Source organism: Elgaria multicarinata, chromosome 4 (genome assembly GCF_023053635.1).
Source record: "Elgaria multicarinata webbii isolate HBS135686 ecotype San Diego chromosome 4, rElgMul1.1.pri, whole genome shotgun sequence".
In the NCBI taxonomy this organism is placed as follows: domain Eukaryota; kingdom Metazoa; phylum Chordata; class Lepidosauria; order Squamata; family Anguidae; genus Elgaria; species Elgaria multicarinata.
In genome coordinates this window covers 82465036-82478549 of record NC_086174.1, presented here as the reverse complement: position 1 = coordinate 82478549, position 13514 = coordinate 82465036, and the positions used below count along the sequence as shown (strand labels likewise).

Below are 13514 nucleotides of genomic sequence, written 5' to 3'. Positions count from 1 at the left end.
AACCCAATGGTGAAAATCAATTCTGAACTAGTGGCAATGCTGATTTAATTTGTTGAATTTTCCTTTTTTTAAAACATACTTTATTATAGTTTTAACAAGGGATATAAAAATACAAGGTTATTATTATTATTATTATTATTTATTTATATAGCACCATCAATGTACATGGTGCTGTACAGATAACACAGTAAATAGCAAGACCCTGCCGCATAGGCTTACAATCTAATAAGTTGTAGTAAACAATAAAGAGGGAAGGAGAATGCAAACAGGCACAGGGAAGTGTAAACAGGCACCGGGTAGGGTGAAGCTAACAGTATAGAGTCAGAACAAACTCAATATTTGAAGACTATAGGGAAAAGAAAAGTTTTTAGCTGAGTTTTAAAAGCAGTGATTGAGTTTGTAGTTCTCAAGTGTTCTGGAAGAGCGTTCCAGGCGTAAGGGGCAGCAGAAGAAAAAGTACGAAGCCGAGTGAGGGAAGTGGAGGTCCTTGGGCAGGCGAGAAGCATGGCATCAGAGGAGCGGAGAGCCCGAGCGGGGCGATAGTGTGAGATGAGAGAGGAGAGATAGGCAGGAGCTAGACCGTGAAGAGCTTTGAAGGTCAGCAGGAGAAGTTTATATTGGATTCTGGAGTGAATTGGAAGCCAATGAAGAGATTTCAGAAGTGGAGTGACATGGTCAGAGCGGCGGGCCAAGAAGATGATCTTAGCGGCAGAGTGGTGGACAGAGACCAGCGGACTGATGTGAGATGAAGGAAGGCCAGAGAGAAGAAGGTTGCAGTAGTCCAGCCGAGAGATAACCAGTGCGTGCACGAGAGTCTTGGCAGAAGAGACAGACAAAAATGGTCGAATCCTGGCAATATTATATAGGAAGAAACGACAGGATTTAGCTACTGCCTCGATGTGAGGAGTAAAAGAGAGCGAGGAGTCAAATATAAAGCCAAGACTACGAGCTTCCTTGACCGGAGTAAGCGTGACATCGTTGACAGTAAGAGAGAATGAGAGGTGAGGAGAAGGTTTAGGAGGAAAAACAAGCAATTCAGTCTTTGCCATGTTAAGTTTCAAACGACGATGAAGCAGCCAGGCTGAGATATCTGAAAGACATGCCGAGATACGATCGTGAACATCTGGAGAAAGTTCCGGAGATGAAAGATATAATTGTGTATCAAAATCTGCATGCCAGCTGATCCTGCTAGAGAAAGGGTCTTCAATCTTTTTGGACCTGTGGACACTTTTGTAATTTGGAAAAAGTGTTCTGGGCACTACCACAAATTGCCAGGGGAAGACGTTGCCAATCTAGGACATTCTTCCTCAACTGGGTGCCTTCCAGATACTTTGGAGCACCACCCCGATCTTCGCTGTCTTTTGCTTTTCCTGTCTGGGGCTAATGGGAGTTGTAATCCAAAACATCTGGAGGGCACCAGGTCCAAAAACAATACTATTCCTGTAGTAGTGTTTGTTGGCAAACCTTGCTCTTAGGTGTCACAGCTATGGGCAGAAATGAAGTGTGAAATTTCTCACCATGTATGCATCATCTTGAGGCTTTTCAACCACCAGAAAGCTGTTGAGAGGGTAGGATTGCTGCCCTCACCAGCATAGCAGGATGGGGCTGCTCAATTTCTAGAAATAAGACTGCACATGAATTTTATGCACTTTATGTATCAGGTTAGTGGTTAGTTTGAAACTGTATGCTTTAGTTGTATGTAATTTTTAAGCAAACAAAAATGTGCTCTCCTTTTTCAATGGACTTTTCTTGTTCTACATATGAAACAATTGTTTGTCATATTTTGACAAATCTTTTAGCGTACACAATATTTTGAATCTTAGAGTCTCTCCATTTGTTCTTACCTAGAGATTGTGAAGAAGATATTTCAAGAAAAGGGCATCTTCGCAGGAGATGACAAAACTTTTAAGCCTCACTTGACCTTCATGAAGCTGTCAAAATCCCCCAAACTACGAAAGCAGGTGTAGTAATTTAATACACCACAGAATCTATACAAGAATTGTGAGGAGGCTTGAATCTTATAGAAACTATATTGTAAAAGAGGTTTAAATTGCCCTAATATTATTTTTATCATGTAGCTTTTCACTTGAAGTTTAATAGCTCAATGGTTAAGTACTGATGCTCCAATTTATGTTTTAGAACAGAACTTCTAGAATTGTTCTAGAAGTTCTAACCTTGGTATTATCTGGAATAGTGATATTAGCCAACAGTTATAATACAATGTAACAACAACAGTAGGAATATGTTTAAGAGATTATTATCTGCTGCTTGGATCGTTAGTTGCCCTTCCACAAACAGGAGGGTTTTGATCTCAGTGTGAGGGGAAGATCATTTTAGTAGATTCTCCTTTCTCCTGTGCCAGTTCCCACACTGTTCTAGATTGCCCCCACCCCTCTGGGGCATATTTGTGGGTGATATAAGGCTACAGGGGTTTCTAGATCCAAGCCATCATTTATTTGAGTTGTAATCACTTGTTTCATTTAGTTGGTGATAACTCTTGAAGTGTTCAGTCTAATAATAATATTTATTACTCAATTGCTATTAACCATTTTTGCCAGAACTTTCAATGTGTATCGAGACAACACATTATTTTGCAAATCCTTTCTCCTTTATAATTTATCATTTCACTTGTGTAACTTCTTTGTTATAGGTTTTCTCTAAGCATAAAAAGTACACTGAAAGCACTTTATCTTATTAAATTCTATTTATTATTTTTCCCAGATTGCACAACAATAGCTTAATTGAAAATTGTCAAGAAAATGTTTACATACAATGAATAGGAAATGGAAATATAATAAATGTCAGAAAATGCCATATCTTAATTAATTTTACTTATTAGTACAATGTATTTTTATTATTATTATTTATCAATATTCTGCATTATCCTTCTCTTTCAAAGTATCTCAATAAGTGTCTCCAGGTACTATTATAGAATGTCCCTATTGCCTAGAAAATTGGGAGGTCAAGACAGTTTCATCTTCTTTTCTTGATATGCTGAAGACATTAAGGGTGCAATTCTATGCATGTTTAGACAGAAAAAAGCCCTACAATTCCCACTGTGCCCCATCCAGCATAGGATTGTAGCAGTTTTTTCTGTCTAAACTTGCAAAGGACTGTGCCTTAAAACCATTCGCAGTGTTCTCTGTTAGGCTATGAACAGTATCACACATCCTTTTCCCTTTGCCCTTGTCCCCACTCCACGGTACTTCTATCCCTACACTTGCTGAATTCTGGATTCTGCCTTTTCTTCTTCCACTGTGAATCAAGAGACCAGAAGTTTAGGGAACACTTATCTGACTGCTAGCAATGCATAAAACTGCAATATCTGTCATTGTAACAAATTCACATATGATTTTATTTGCATTTTCAATTTTGTTGTTGTATGTAAAAAACCTGCATTTTTTTTAAAAAAAACACCTGCATCAGAGGTAAGGAATATTTTTCAATTAACAAAACATCTGAAACATTTCCAACTTTTGAGGTTTTAAGGTTAAGAAAATATCTGCTGAATTAAAAATGTAATGAACTGCGTTAAATGTAAAGAACCTTTAACATAATTCTGTGAGATAAGCAAATAAAAAATAGTAACATGAAGCAATAGAACTTGTGACTCAGTGGAATGCCAGCTCACATCATGTGCACAAAAAACACACTGCATGCACAGTCTTCCAAAGGTGTGCTGTGACAACAAACTGCATTCACCCCTTTTATTTTCTAGATTTCCCCCCTATGTTATTTTTTAATTATAGATTTCCCTGGACTATCTATAATGTAATGCTATTAGTAGCACCAAAATGAAGACCTCACTGGGGATTTCTGGAAGATGGGAGAGGTGAAAACTAATAGCGGCAGGAAAATTAGAATCTTGGGAGTGGGATTTGATCTGTTACAGTATGGAGGCTGATGAGGACAACACTTCTTGATTCATAAACTCCTTCAAATCCATCTGTGGGTTATTGAGATCTAGGGAAAGGAACTTATCTACCAGAATTTTGCAACTTTGTAGCTGTTTCTCTTTCAAAGAATGGTCAGTTCGTTGAATGGGTTTTCCACTGCGAAAGAGCTCTGATACTTCTACTCCTCGGGCAATCACTTTAGGTGGCATGCCAGCCAAAGCTGCAATGTTGGCTGCATGGCTGACAGTGGACACACCTTCTTTGATCTGATAGAAAAACACAAGCTCATCTCCATCTTGGTGGGTGTCCATGGTCAAGTATTGCACAAGAGGAGTATCAGGCAGGAACTTCAGCTGCACCAGGCTATGGAAATTAGTGGCAACCAAAATGTGTGGGCACTTGGTCGCTTCTTTAATCCAATGCCGTAGCACAGCAGCCAGAAGAGAGAGGCCATCCACTGTGTTTGTGCCTTTGCCAAACTCATCAATTAACACCAAAGACCTTTCAGTGGCATTGTTTACTGCCTTGGCTACTTGGTTAAGATCAATCATGAAAGTGGACAGTCCAAGAGATACTGACTCTCTGCTATGGATCCTCGTATAGATGCCATCAACTGCCCCTATTTCTGCCTCCGCAGCAGGAACATAACTGCCAATTAGGGCCATAAATGTAATAAGGCCCACTTGCTTTAGATATACACTTTTCCCAGATGAATTGGGCCCAGTGAGGATCTTAATTCGGCCATATGTTTCACTGCTCTCCACCGAGTTGGGCACAAAAGTCTTTGCGCATAATTCCATCAGAGGATGCCTTCCATCCTTAATACGGATAACATGGGAGTGAGAGAAACATGGTCGGATGTATTCATTCTCTCGAGCCATCACTGCCAGGGACAACAGCACATCCAACTGTGCTGTGTATTCAATCACATCACTAAGTACTGCAGACTTTTCCAGAATCTTAGTCTGTAGCTGGTACATGATCAGTGTTTCCTGATCTCTTATTTCACAATGAAGGTCACCAAGTAAGCTGTCCAATTCCTTTGTCCTGGCACTGCGGTAGTGTAGCTTTTCTTCTGACAAGAACATAAAATCCAGACCATCAATCTCAAAGTCATTCTTGTCCGCCATTGTGGGCAGCTTTGGAATAGAAAGTAAGAATCCTATTAAAGGAATATAAATAACACTACAAGATGGAATCCTATTATCCAGGTCCTCCAGTTCTTTTCGGGCTACCTCTGTAAGGAAATCTGAAAGCCCCATTAGCTTGCGTTTCTTTTCATCAATGGTAGGATCTACATTTGGTCTGACAATGAAGTGGTTTTCTGAGATGCTGCCTTCAAAATCTACCACTTTGCTGATTAGGCTGGCAATATAGTGTAAATCATCAGTGAAAACTCGTGAAATAGTCTGAAACAGCTCAATGGTGCTGGGCAGGGAGCAACATGTATCTCTGAGACACACAGCACTGTAAACAGTTTTATACAGTGCTTGCCAGTCACTTGCTTTTGTGTTAGAAAGAGACATCCTCCTAAGAATCAGAGGTACATTTTTAATATTTTTGAGGCACTCCTGTAGAGTTAGAACAGTTTCATGATTTCGAGCTAACAAGAAGAATTGTATGACATCTAAGCGTTTGTTCAGCTCTGTCAAGTTGCGGGTAGGCCTCATGAGCCATAGTCTCATCAGCTTCTCTCCCCACTTGCACCTACAGTGGTTCAGAATTCCATATAAGCTGAGTCCTTCTTTTTTCCCACTGGTTTGTTTATACACAGAAGGATGCACTTCATTTTTAAATATCTGCAGCACGCAGTAAGTGTCTTGATCTACATTTACAATATCTGTTAGTACAAATTTTTTAAATGCCAGAATGGGAACAACCACATGTCTGTCTTCCAGTTCAACTCCAGGCCTTCTCCTGTCAAGAAACTTCAGCAATCCTCCTAATGCTCTTAGCACAAGTGGGCTCTCAAAAGGAATAATGGAAGACAAATAGAGGATGTTCTCAGTTGCTGTCATGTGAGAGGGGACAAAGGGGAATTGCCTAGACAGGATCCTTTGCTTGCTTACTTCTAAGCCAAAATCCATATTTGGATAGAGGACAACTTCTGGCTTTCCTCCTTCCTGCTTGTCTCCCATAGTGGCACCTATGTTGGTCAGGAATTTGGCTATGCTAGAATCTTGCTTAGCGCTACTTAAGATGCATTTGGGAAGTACCTCGTCGACCACTTTCTGGAGCAGCTTAAGGTCTTCATTATCTGGTGTATCAGACATAAAGTAGATTGAGCAGTCTCCAGTGTCATAATAAGCAATCCCTAGCTCTCCTCCGTACCACAATATAGACATATAGACCTCAGACTGCTCTTGTTCATCTTCTTGTTCAGTGGCAGGCAGTGATTGGGGCTGACAGTGGGTGGCAAATGTAGCAGTAGTACTCATTTTTTAACAGAATTCTGAAAGCTGTGTGGATGGGTAAAGAAGGACATATTTGTTAGTAGTTCATCCTTTAAGACCCCTTCTCCTTCAGATAATTCACCCTCCTGGTGAGTAATTTCCTATCTCCAAACATAGGATATCACTTTTCTCATTTCTTACATCACACTGTATCCATTTTATCCTCATGTGGTTTATGCATAATGACTTGCCTGGCTATGATGTAGAAAGATGCATAGTTGCAGCACCTAGGTAAGGTAGAAAGGTAGATAAGTGTGATTTGGAACTTTGCATAGTATTATATAAAAGAGAGGGAATAGTGTGGACAAAGAGATATAATGAAAGAGATATAATGACAACCCAGAATTTGCTGGGCATGAGCAGGATTGAACTAGTGTAGTTAATCATAGGTTAACTTTGGGTGGTTTAAACTCTAAACATCCCAAAGTGTCTGGGTTTGGAAGTCACGACAGCAGCCTATGATTGAAATAATCATAGGATATAAAGTGAAACCAGAAGTTCCCGGTTGCACTCGCTGCCAGTCCCTTTCAAAGCCCTAAATGGCTTGGTGCCAGGTAACCCTAAGGATCGTCTCCTCCCATATGTACCTGCCTGGACCGTAAATTCATCTTCAAGGGTCCTTCTAAAGGAGCCCCTGCCAAAAGAAATGAGGCAGATGGCTACCAGGAAAAGGGCCTTTTCTGCTGTGGCACCCTGGTTATAGAATGAGCTTCCCAGAGAGCTTCGCCTGGCACCTGTGTTGTGTTCTTTTTGCTGCCAGGTGGAGACCTTTTTATTTTCCCAAGCATTTTAGCATTCCAGTTTTTAGCTCTCCTGTTTTAAATCTGATATTGCATTTCAAATCTAATATTGCGTTTTAAATCTCTTCAGTGCTGCTAGGTTTTACTCTGGCTGTACATTCATAGTGCAGTTTTACACCATTGTATTTTAAGCTGTATTTTGTGGTTTTAATTCTTGTGAACTGCCCAGTGAAATGTAATAAAAAATAATAAATAAATAAAATGAAAGTGAAAATGAGGAGTGTGCTGGAGGAACCATGCCTGCTGTCTCCTGCTCATGCCTGCCAAATTGTGGGTTAATTAATCCAAGATATACTGTTACATGTGAACGTGGTCCATATATCTCAAGAGAAGTGGGTGAGTGAGTGTGCAGCGAGGGGAAAAAGGTAATAAATGCTGTGACATTCCATGGAACGTCAGCTTTCCCTGTCTTTCTTACTCTTCTGCCAGTTTATAGAAAGCAGCTGTCCTAACCAACAATACTATGTTTTACAACTAGTTTAGAAAAGAAGGAAGGCTTCCAGAAATTCTGTAAGGTTCTTATACACCAAAGGTTCAAGAAGAACTATATGATGTTGAAATAAATCAAATACATTATTTTATTTAGTGTTTTCTGGAGTCAATACCTGAACTGTTCTTTGTAAAGTTATAATTCTGAAGAATGGTTGACATTGATTTTTCAGAGTAGAGAATCTAGAGATAATGGATAGATTATACATAATTAGGATCAGATTTTGGGCCTTTCTAGAAATATGAAAGGCAGCTAATAAACTACTTCAGAATGTATCTGAATATACATGACAGTGAGGTGAACTTTAATACCAGACCAACTACTAGAAATTATAGTTAACAAGAATTTTATTATTATTATTCTGTCTAAAGAAAATATATTACATCATGGCTTTTGCAAGCAGAATGACATTAGAAATGTGAGAAAGTTATCTAGATTTAGTCATACTTAAAGTAGACCCACTGAAATTAGTTTTAGTTGGTTTCCATTGATAGCAATGGGTCTAGTCGCAGCATGATTAAATCTGGATGTAACCCAGTGTGTTTTCATACAGATCAGCCATATTACTTTGCCTCATCTCATCCTTGCTTCGCTGTTAAGTCCTGTTATTTATCAATGCTTTTGCTGGCTTCTTTTCCAGCCAAGCCTTCAACATTTTTCGGACTATCCCAGTTGTGTAGCCCAATTGTATTACCTTTTCCCAAACCCATACTATTTTTCTCATAATATATGTGTGTTGTTTACTGAGTTGTAAAAACAGCTTTTGTTAACAAATATGATATATAAATGTAAATTGTAGAATACTTATTTCCCAGATTTGCCCAACAAATCCCTTTCTCATAGAAGTTAAATGTTTTTCTTCAGATTTTAGTCGCTAATATTCGCAAAGTGTCAAAGCCTTGATTCTATTCTTTGATCCTGACTTTCACAGAGCTGCTAACCTGGATGTTCAAACCCATTGACATTAAATAAACACATTAAATGCTTTTTATTTTACTGCTTTCTGAGCCTCCAAGGGATTCTGCACTCCGTTTCCTGAATTAACCATAAAGACATAAATCCTACATTTAAAAATATTTTTTTAAAGGAGATTCAGCTTTGATATTTTAAGCTACAGGAACTCCTGCATTTCACTGATCCAGCTTCCTAAACTTTGATCATTCTTGAATGGTAATTTTGCCTTCCCTCCCATTATCTATAATACGATACCTTTTAAAATCTCCACAACATCCTTCATTCCTCCCCCCCTCTCACCCAGAGCATATACACTGTGATAATCAAAGTATCTTCCCTGAAACAAATTTGTCCCTACCTTGCAGTCAGAATAGCAGGCTACAGTCTTTTAGTTTCAGCATCCCATCAGATGCTGGGCTGAGGCAGGAGGATCCCTTTCCTCAGTGTTCATTCACATCCTGCCACTGAAGAGTAGGGTGTAAAGAGCTGAAGAGAAGAAAAATATTTATTAGCTGACAGGAACAGGCTGTAAAGAGCTTTCACTAGCAGGACATAGAGAAGGATGAAGAGACTGTCAATTGTGGCCCTCCAGACGTTTTGGCCTACAACCCTTGGTTATGCTGGCTAGGCCTGATGGGAATTGTAGGCCAAAATATCTGGAGGGCCACAAGTTGCCCATCCATGATTTAGAATGTCTTGAAAACATGAATCTTCATTTTATATGGTATAACCATCATTTTGTGAATGTAATTGGGGAGAGGTTCAGTTACAAATTTTGCTGCTTTTTTGAAGCAATTAACGCTAGGTTACTTTACCTAGGATTTTTTGTTTTGTTTTTGTTTTTAAAACATAGATTAATATAGGCCTATAGGAACTTAAATGAAGCAAGGCACTTATACACTTCATTGTTGTGAAGAGGGGAAAACATTCACAGAAACAACTTATCTGCCCACCAAGCAGGTAGAAATGTCTGAAAAAGAGCTAGAAAAAAAACAGGGGAAGCACAATTCCCTCATAATATATGTCGCTGGGCTGTACCATTGCTGTCTGCTGTCAGAGGACAGGGGAGGATTAAATAGTTAAAAACTCCCCCACTTAAAGTATTTCCTACCTATAAAACCTAGGATGTCAAGGAGAAGGTTCTAGGTATTGGCTTCAGAACCATCATAATGACATGCATAGGACTGCACCCTTATTTTAGTAATATTAAACATGAACATTTATAGTAAGTATGATCACTGGGCAGATTAATTCTATCCACATAGTAGCATAGGGTTGGTATCTTGATGCAGAATGTCTAAATAATTTGTGATGATTAAAAGAAACAAATCTGATGAAAATGCTAACTGGGGAATGCTAGGACTTTTTTCTTGCCTAAACATGCATAGGATCGCACCTTTAATGTATTAATACCACCTTCTTTACTGGTGGTATCCAAAGCACTCTACAAATTAAAACTATAAAGTGAGTTGCATTTTCCCAGCTCTCCAGGTCCGCCTGTCAAAATTATGAAGGAAGCTGTCAATCTTTCAGATTCATGTCTTAGGTTTCTCATTTACTTAAATGTCAGCTGTCAGTTAACAGAGTAAATGCACTATATATTTTTCTCAATATCTCTTTGCGTGTATGATATGATATGATATAGTACTTATAGTACTATATACTATACTTATATAGTATATTGTACTTTACTCTGTTGTACTAACAATGCAAATTAGTAACTATTCTCTGCACATTATACCTGAGCTGAATCAGTTTAGAACTAGAGCAACCTTCACTAACCTAGTGCCCTCTACTAAATGTTTTGGACTACAGCTTGCAAAATTGCTGATCATTGGCCATACTGGCTTGGGGTGATGGGATTTGTAGTCCAAAATATCTGGAAGAGACCAGGTTGGGGAAAGCTAAACTAAAGGATTAAGGTTATTGAGACAACTCATATGTATTTCACATGATTTACCACTAGGTGTCAGTGACATTTCAAGAATTAGAAAAAGCAAAATAGCATTTTGCACAGTGAGCAAAATTGGACATCTTATATGTCCATATTCTAAGCCCCTTATATGGTCCTTACTCTAGAAAGCATCCTCAAAAGTAAATGTGTGGCTGGATGAATTAAAAAATGTAATTCTGTGGCACATGGGGGTATAGGAAGGGCTTTGGATCCAGTGAATCCAAACCTGCTGCTGGAACACCTTGTTTCAGGGCCTACTACTGGTGGGAACACCATCATAGATTTATATCTGCAGGTTTAACTGAGGCCTCCAGAGCAGACCAGCCTACCCCAGCAGAGCTCTTCTCCACCAGTAGAGGGATGCCTCTGCCCCATCCTAGCCCCTCTAATCCAATTGTTCTTCCTATTTTAATGTGATAGACAGATAATCGAAAAGGTTCCTGGAAAAATACAAAAATTACTCCCAGTATCCGCTCTTGATATTATGGCGACCTGGGGCAAGAACTCAGTGAACCCCCATCTTTTGAGTGGACCTACTGCCTCACCACTGTGCCATTGCACATTTCCTCTGGGCTCAGGTTGCACAACTGCCCACAGGGAGAGTGCAAGGAAATGTGAGGGTGATTCTTCATTTCCTCACTCATGTCACTGGTTGCACACTTGGAGAGGGCAAGTGAATTGTCAGAAACAGCAGAGAGAAGGAGGAGCAGGGCCAGGAGGCTTCAGGGATCAGCTGTGAGTCTTGACAGGTACCAAACAGTGATGACCTCTGCTGCCATCCCTGATTACTGATGATAACATTTACTAGTTATTTCAGATAAAATAAATTATACTTCTGCACCAGATTCTACTGAAGTGATGTGCATCCCGATCTAATAGCTGATGCAAGTTACGCTACCTGTTGTAACAGTTAGTTATTACTGTTGGTAACATGCTACTATTCCTGGATCATCTTTACTGCCCGACAAGAGCTTGGGAACCTATGGCAGTGGAATGAAGTGCTGATATCACTGCAACTGAAGGGGATTCATGAATTGAGTTATTAGGCAGTGTATTTCTCCTTCTCTTCCTCTGACCGTTTGCTTTTTCTTTGATATTTCAAGGGAGTGAAAAGAATCGACCCAACCTTGTTTGAAAATTTCAAGAACCACTGTTTTGGAGCTGAACCCATGAAGCGTCTAGATTTGTGCTCGATGTTGAAAAAAAAGCAACCTAATGGCTACTATCACTGTGAGTCTTCTATCACAGTAGGTAAGAAAAGTATATTTCTTAAGCTTTTCTGAGTTTGCTTGAAATGGAAGGTGTTTCATTTTGTTTTGTTACATCCACTCATCTACTCTTTCTTAAGCCTGGAGGTCATACTCATGGAATGTTTGCCAATTTCTTTGAGAGTTCTTCACATGAAGGCAGTGTCAAGAATGCAGCCTTAAAAATGAGGGTCTCTGTGCACGGCTTGGAAGATTCTTCGCATAATATTGCCTTCCTCAACTATTGGACTACCTAGAAAATTCAGTTTAAATGGGAAGCAGTGGGTACTGCTTGGATTTATAATTACCAGGGCTGAAAACATGTTTGATAGACTAATAAATTAAAGCTTTAATTGTGCATTAAAAATGTCGTGGTTCCCCCAGTGGATTAGTAGGAGAGGCTAAGCCTAAAGACACTATTGCATGCAGGATTGGCCTATATTCTTTTCCACTGTGCCAAATTTGATGGAAATCCAGCACACAAAGATAGTAGTTTCCTTTATTTGAACTGAAAACTAGCTGATATTTTGCATTTCAAGGTGAAACCATTTTGGCTTCCTAGTAATAAGAACCAGACAATGCTCAATGACAATAATTCACTTAAACCAGGATGTTCCACAACGTTGATAAGAACTTGGACATTTTGGACTCTGGTGTTTTACTCTAACAAGGAATATCCCATATTTCCAAACTGATGAAAATAAAATATCAGAGATGGCCTCGCTTTCCAACATTGAAAAGTATCACTTGTTCATTATATACAAGTGTTAATTGTAAATGATTAATACGGCTATGGAAGTCACTTCTGGTAGAGAATTAGCTGTCCCCCACTTTACTATCATTTAAGGGGCAGTTAAAAATGTATTTATTTGTGCAAGCTTTGGGTGTACAGGTAAGTGCACTATGGTTTTATTGTATTTTATTATGTATTTATGATTTTAGAGTTACGGTTTTAGTAGTCTTTATGTGTTGTATTGTGGTTTATGTAGGTTGTTGGATGTTCTGGGCTATTTGTGAGGAAGGGTAGGATATAAATCAAATACATAAATATTAGATTTTCACACTTAAGTGAAGCCATGCTTTCTGTGCAATATCCTAGAAAGGCACCAATCATCAATGTGTTTGTTAAAAGCAAGGTGGTTAAATAAACCAAAGTATAATTAATCAGTTAACAATCCTAATCATTACCATAGCATACAGAGAACTCAAACAGACGCTGCTTCCAGATGAGGATTTTATTGTGATATTGCCTTGCTTTTGTCATGGAATTTTAAAGGGGGTTCAGACTATGTTGTCTTCCTTTTGCAACCCTCTTGTGTTTTCTTCCATATTTTTTCTTTCTACAGGAAATCAGTTAAAGAGGGAAAGTTGGAAAGCCACAGATGTATTTTGATTGGTAGCTCTAGGGCCCTTCGGTCTGGAAGCACCCAGAGCCAAATTGTAATTTGCTGTAGAAATGTATGGACAAGCAATGGCTGTCTTTAAGAGATATAAAACAAAACATATGAATAATTTTTCAAGGTGGTGCAAAGATGTAGTTCTATAATTGTCAATATACATAATATTTTTCTTGAGTATTCATTCCAATAGTAATATAAGTTTTTCTCACATATGCAATAAAATTCTAGGCTCAGATATGCACATCTTATTTCCCCAGAAATCAACAGCTTGAATATAGGATTGCAGCTATTGGATGTAGTCATTTATAGCAACTGGCTAC

General features: G+C 38.9%; 2 protein-coding genes across 5 annotated transcripts in view; one reads left to right on the top strand and one right to left on the bottom strand.

Annotated features, from left to right (window-relative positions):
• Window positions 1-13514, top strand: part of AKAP7 (A-kinase anchoring protein 7) — a 105494-nt gene that overhangs the window by 48407 nt on the left and 43573 nt on the right. For all 3 annotated transcript variants that reach the window (XM_063124674.1, XM_063124673.1, XM_063124676.1), the window contains exons 6-7: window positions 1849-1961; window positions 11651-11798. In XM_063124674.1, the coding sequence (XP_062980744.1) occupies window positions 1849-1961; window positions 11651-11798 (261 nt within the window). The remainder of the gene's footprint in view (window positions 1-1848; window positions 1962-11650; window positions 11799-13514) is intronic.
• MSH5 (mutS homolog 5) lies at window positions 3858-6362 on the bottom strand. 2 transcript variants are annotated; one of them, XM_063125716.1, is made up of 2 exons: window positions 4153-6362; window positions 3858-4071 (listed from the first exon to the last, which is right to left on the bottom strand). In XM_063125716.1, exons 1-2 carry the CDS (start codon window positions 6332-6334, stop codon window positions 3887-3889), a joined length of 2367 nt encoding a protein of 788 aa, XP_062981786.1. In that variant the 5' UTR covers window positions 6335-6362; the 3' UTR covers window positions 3858-3886. The 2 variants fall into 2 exon arrangements, with proteins under 2 accessions (XP_062981786.1, XP_062981785.1); XM_063125715.1 differs by having other exon boundaries at window positions 3858-6362.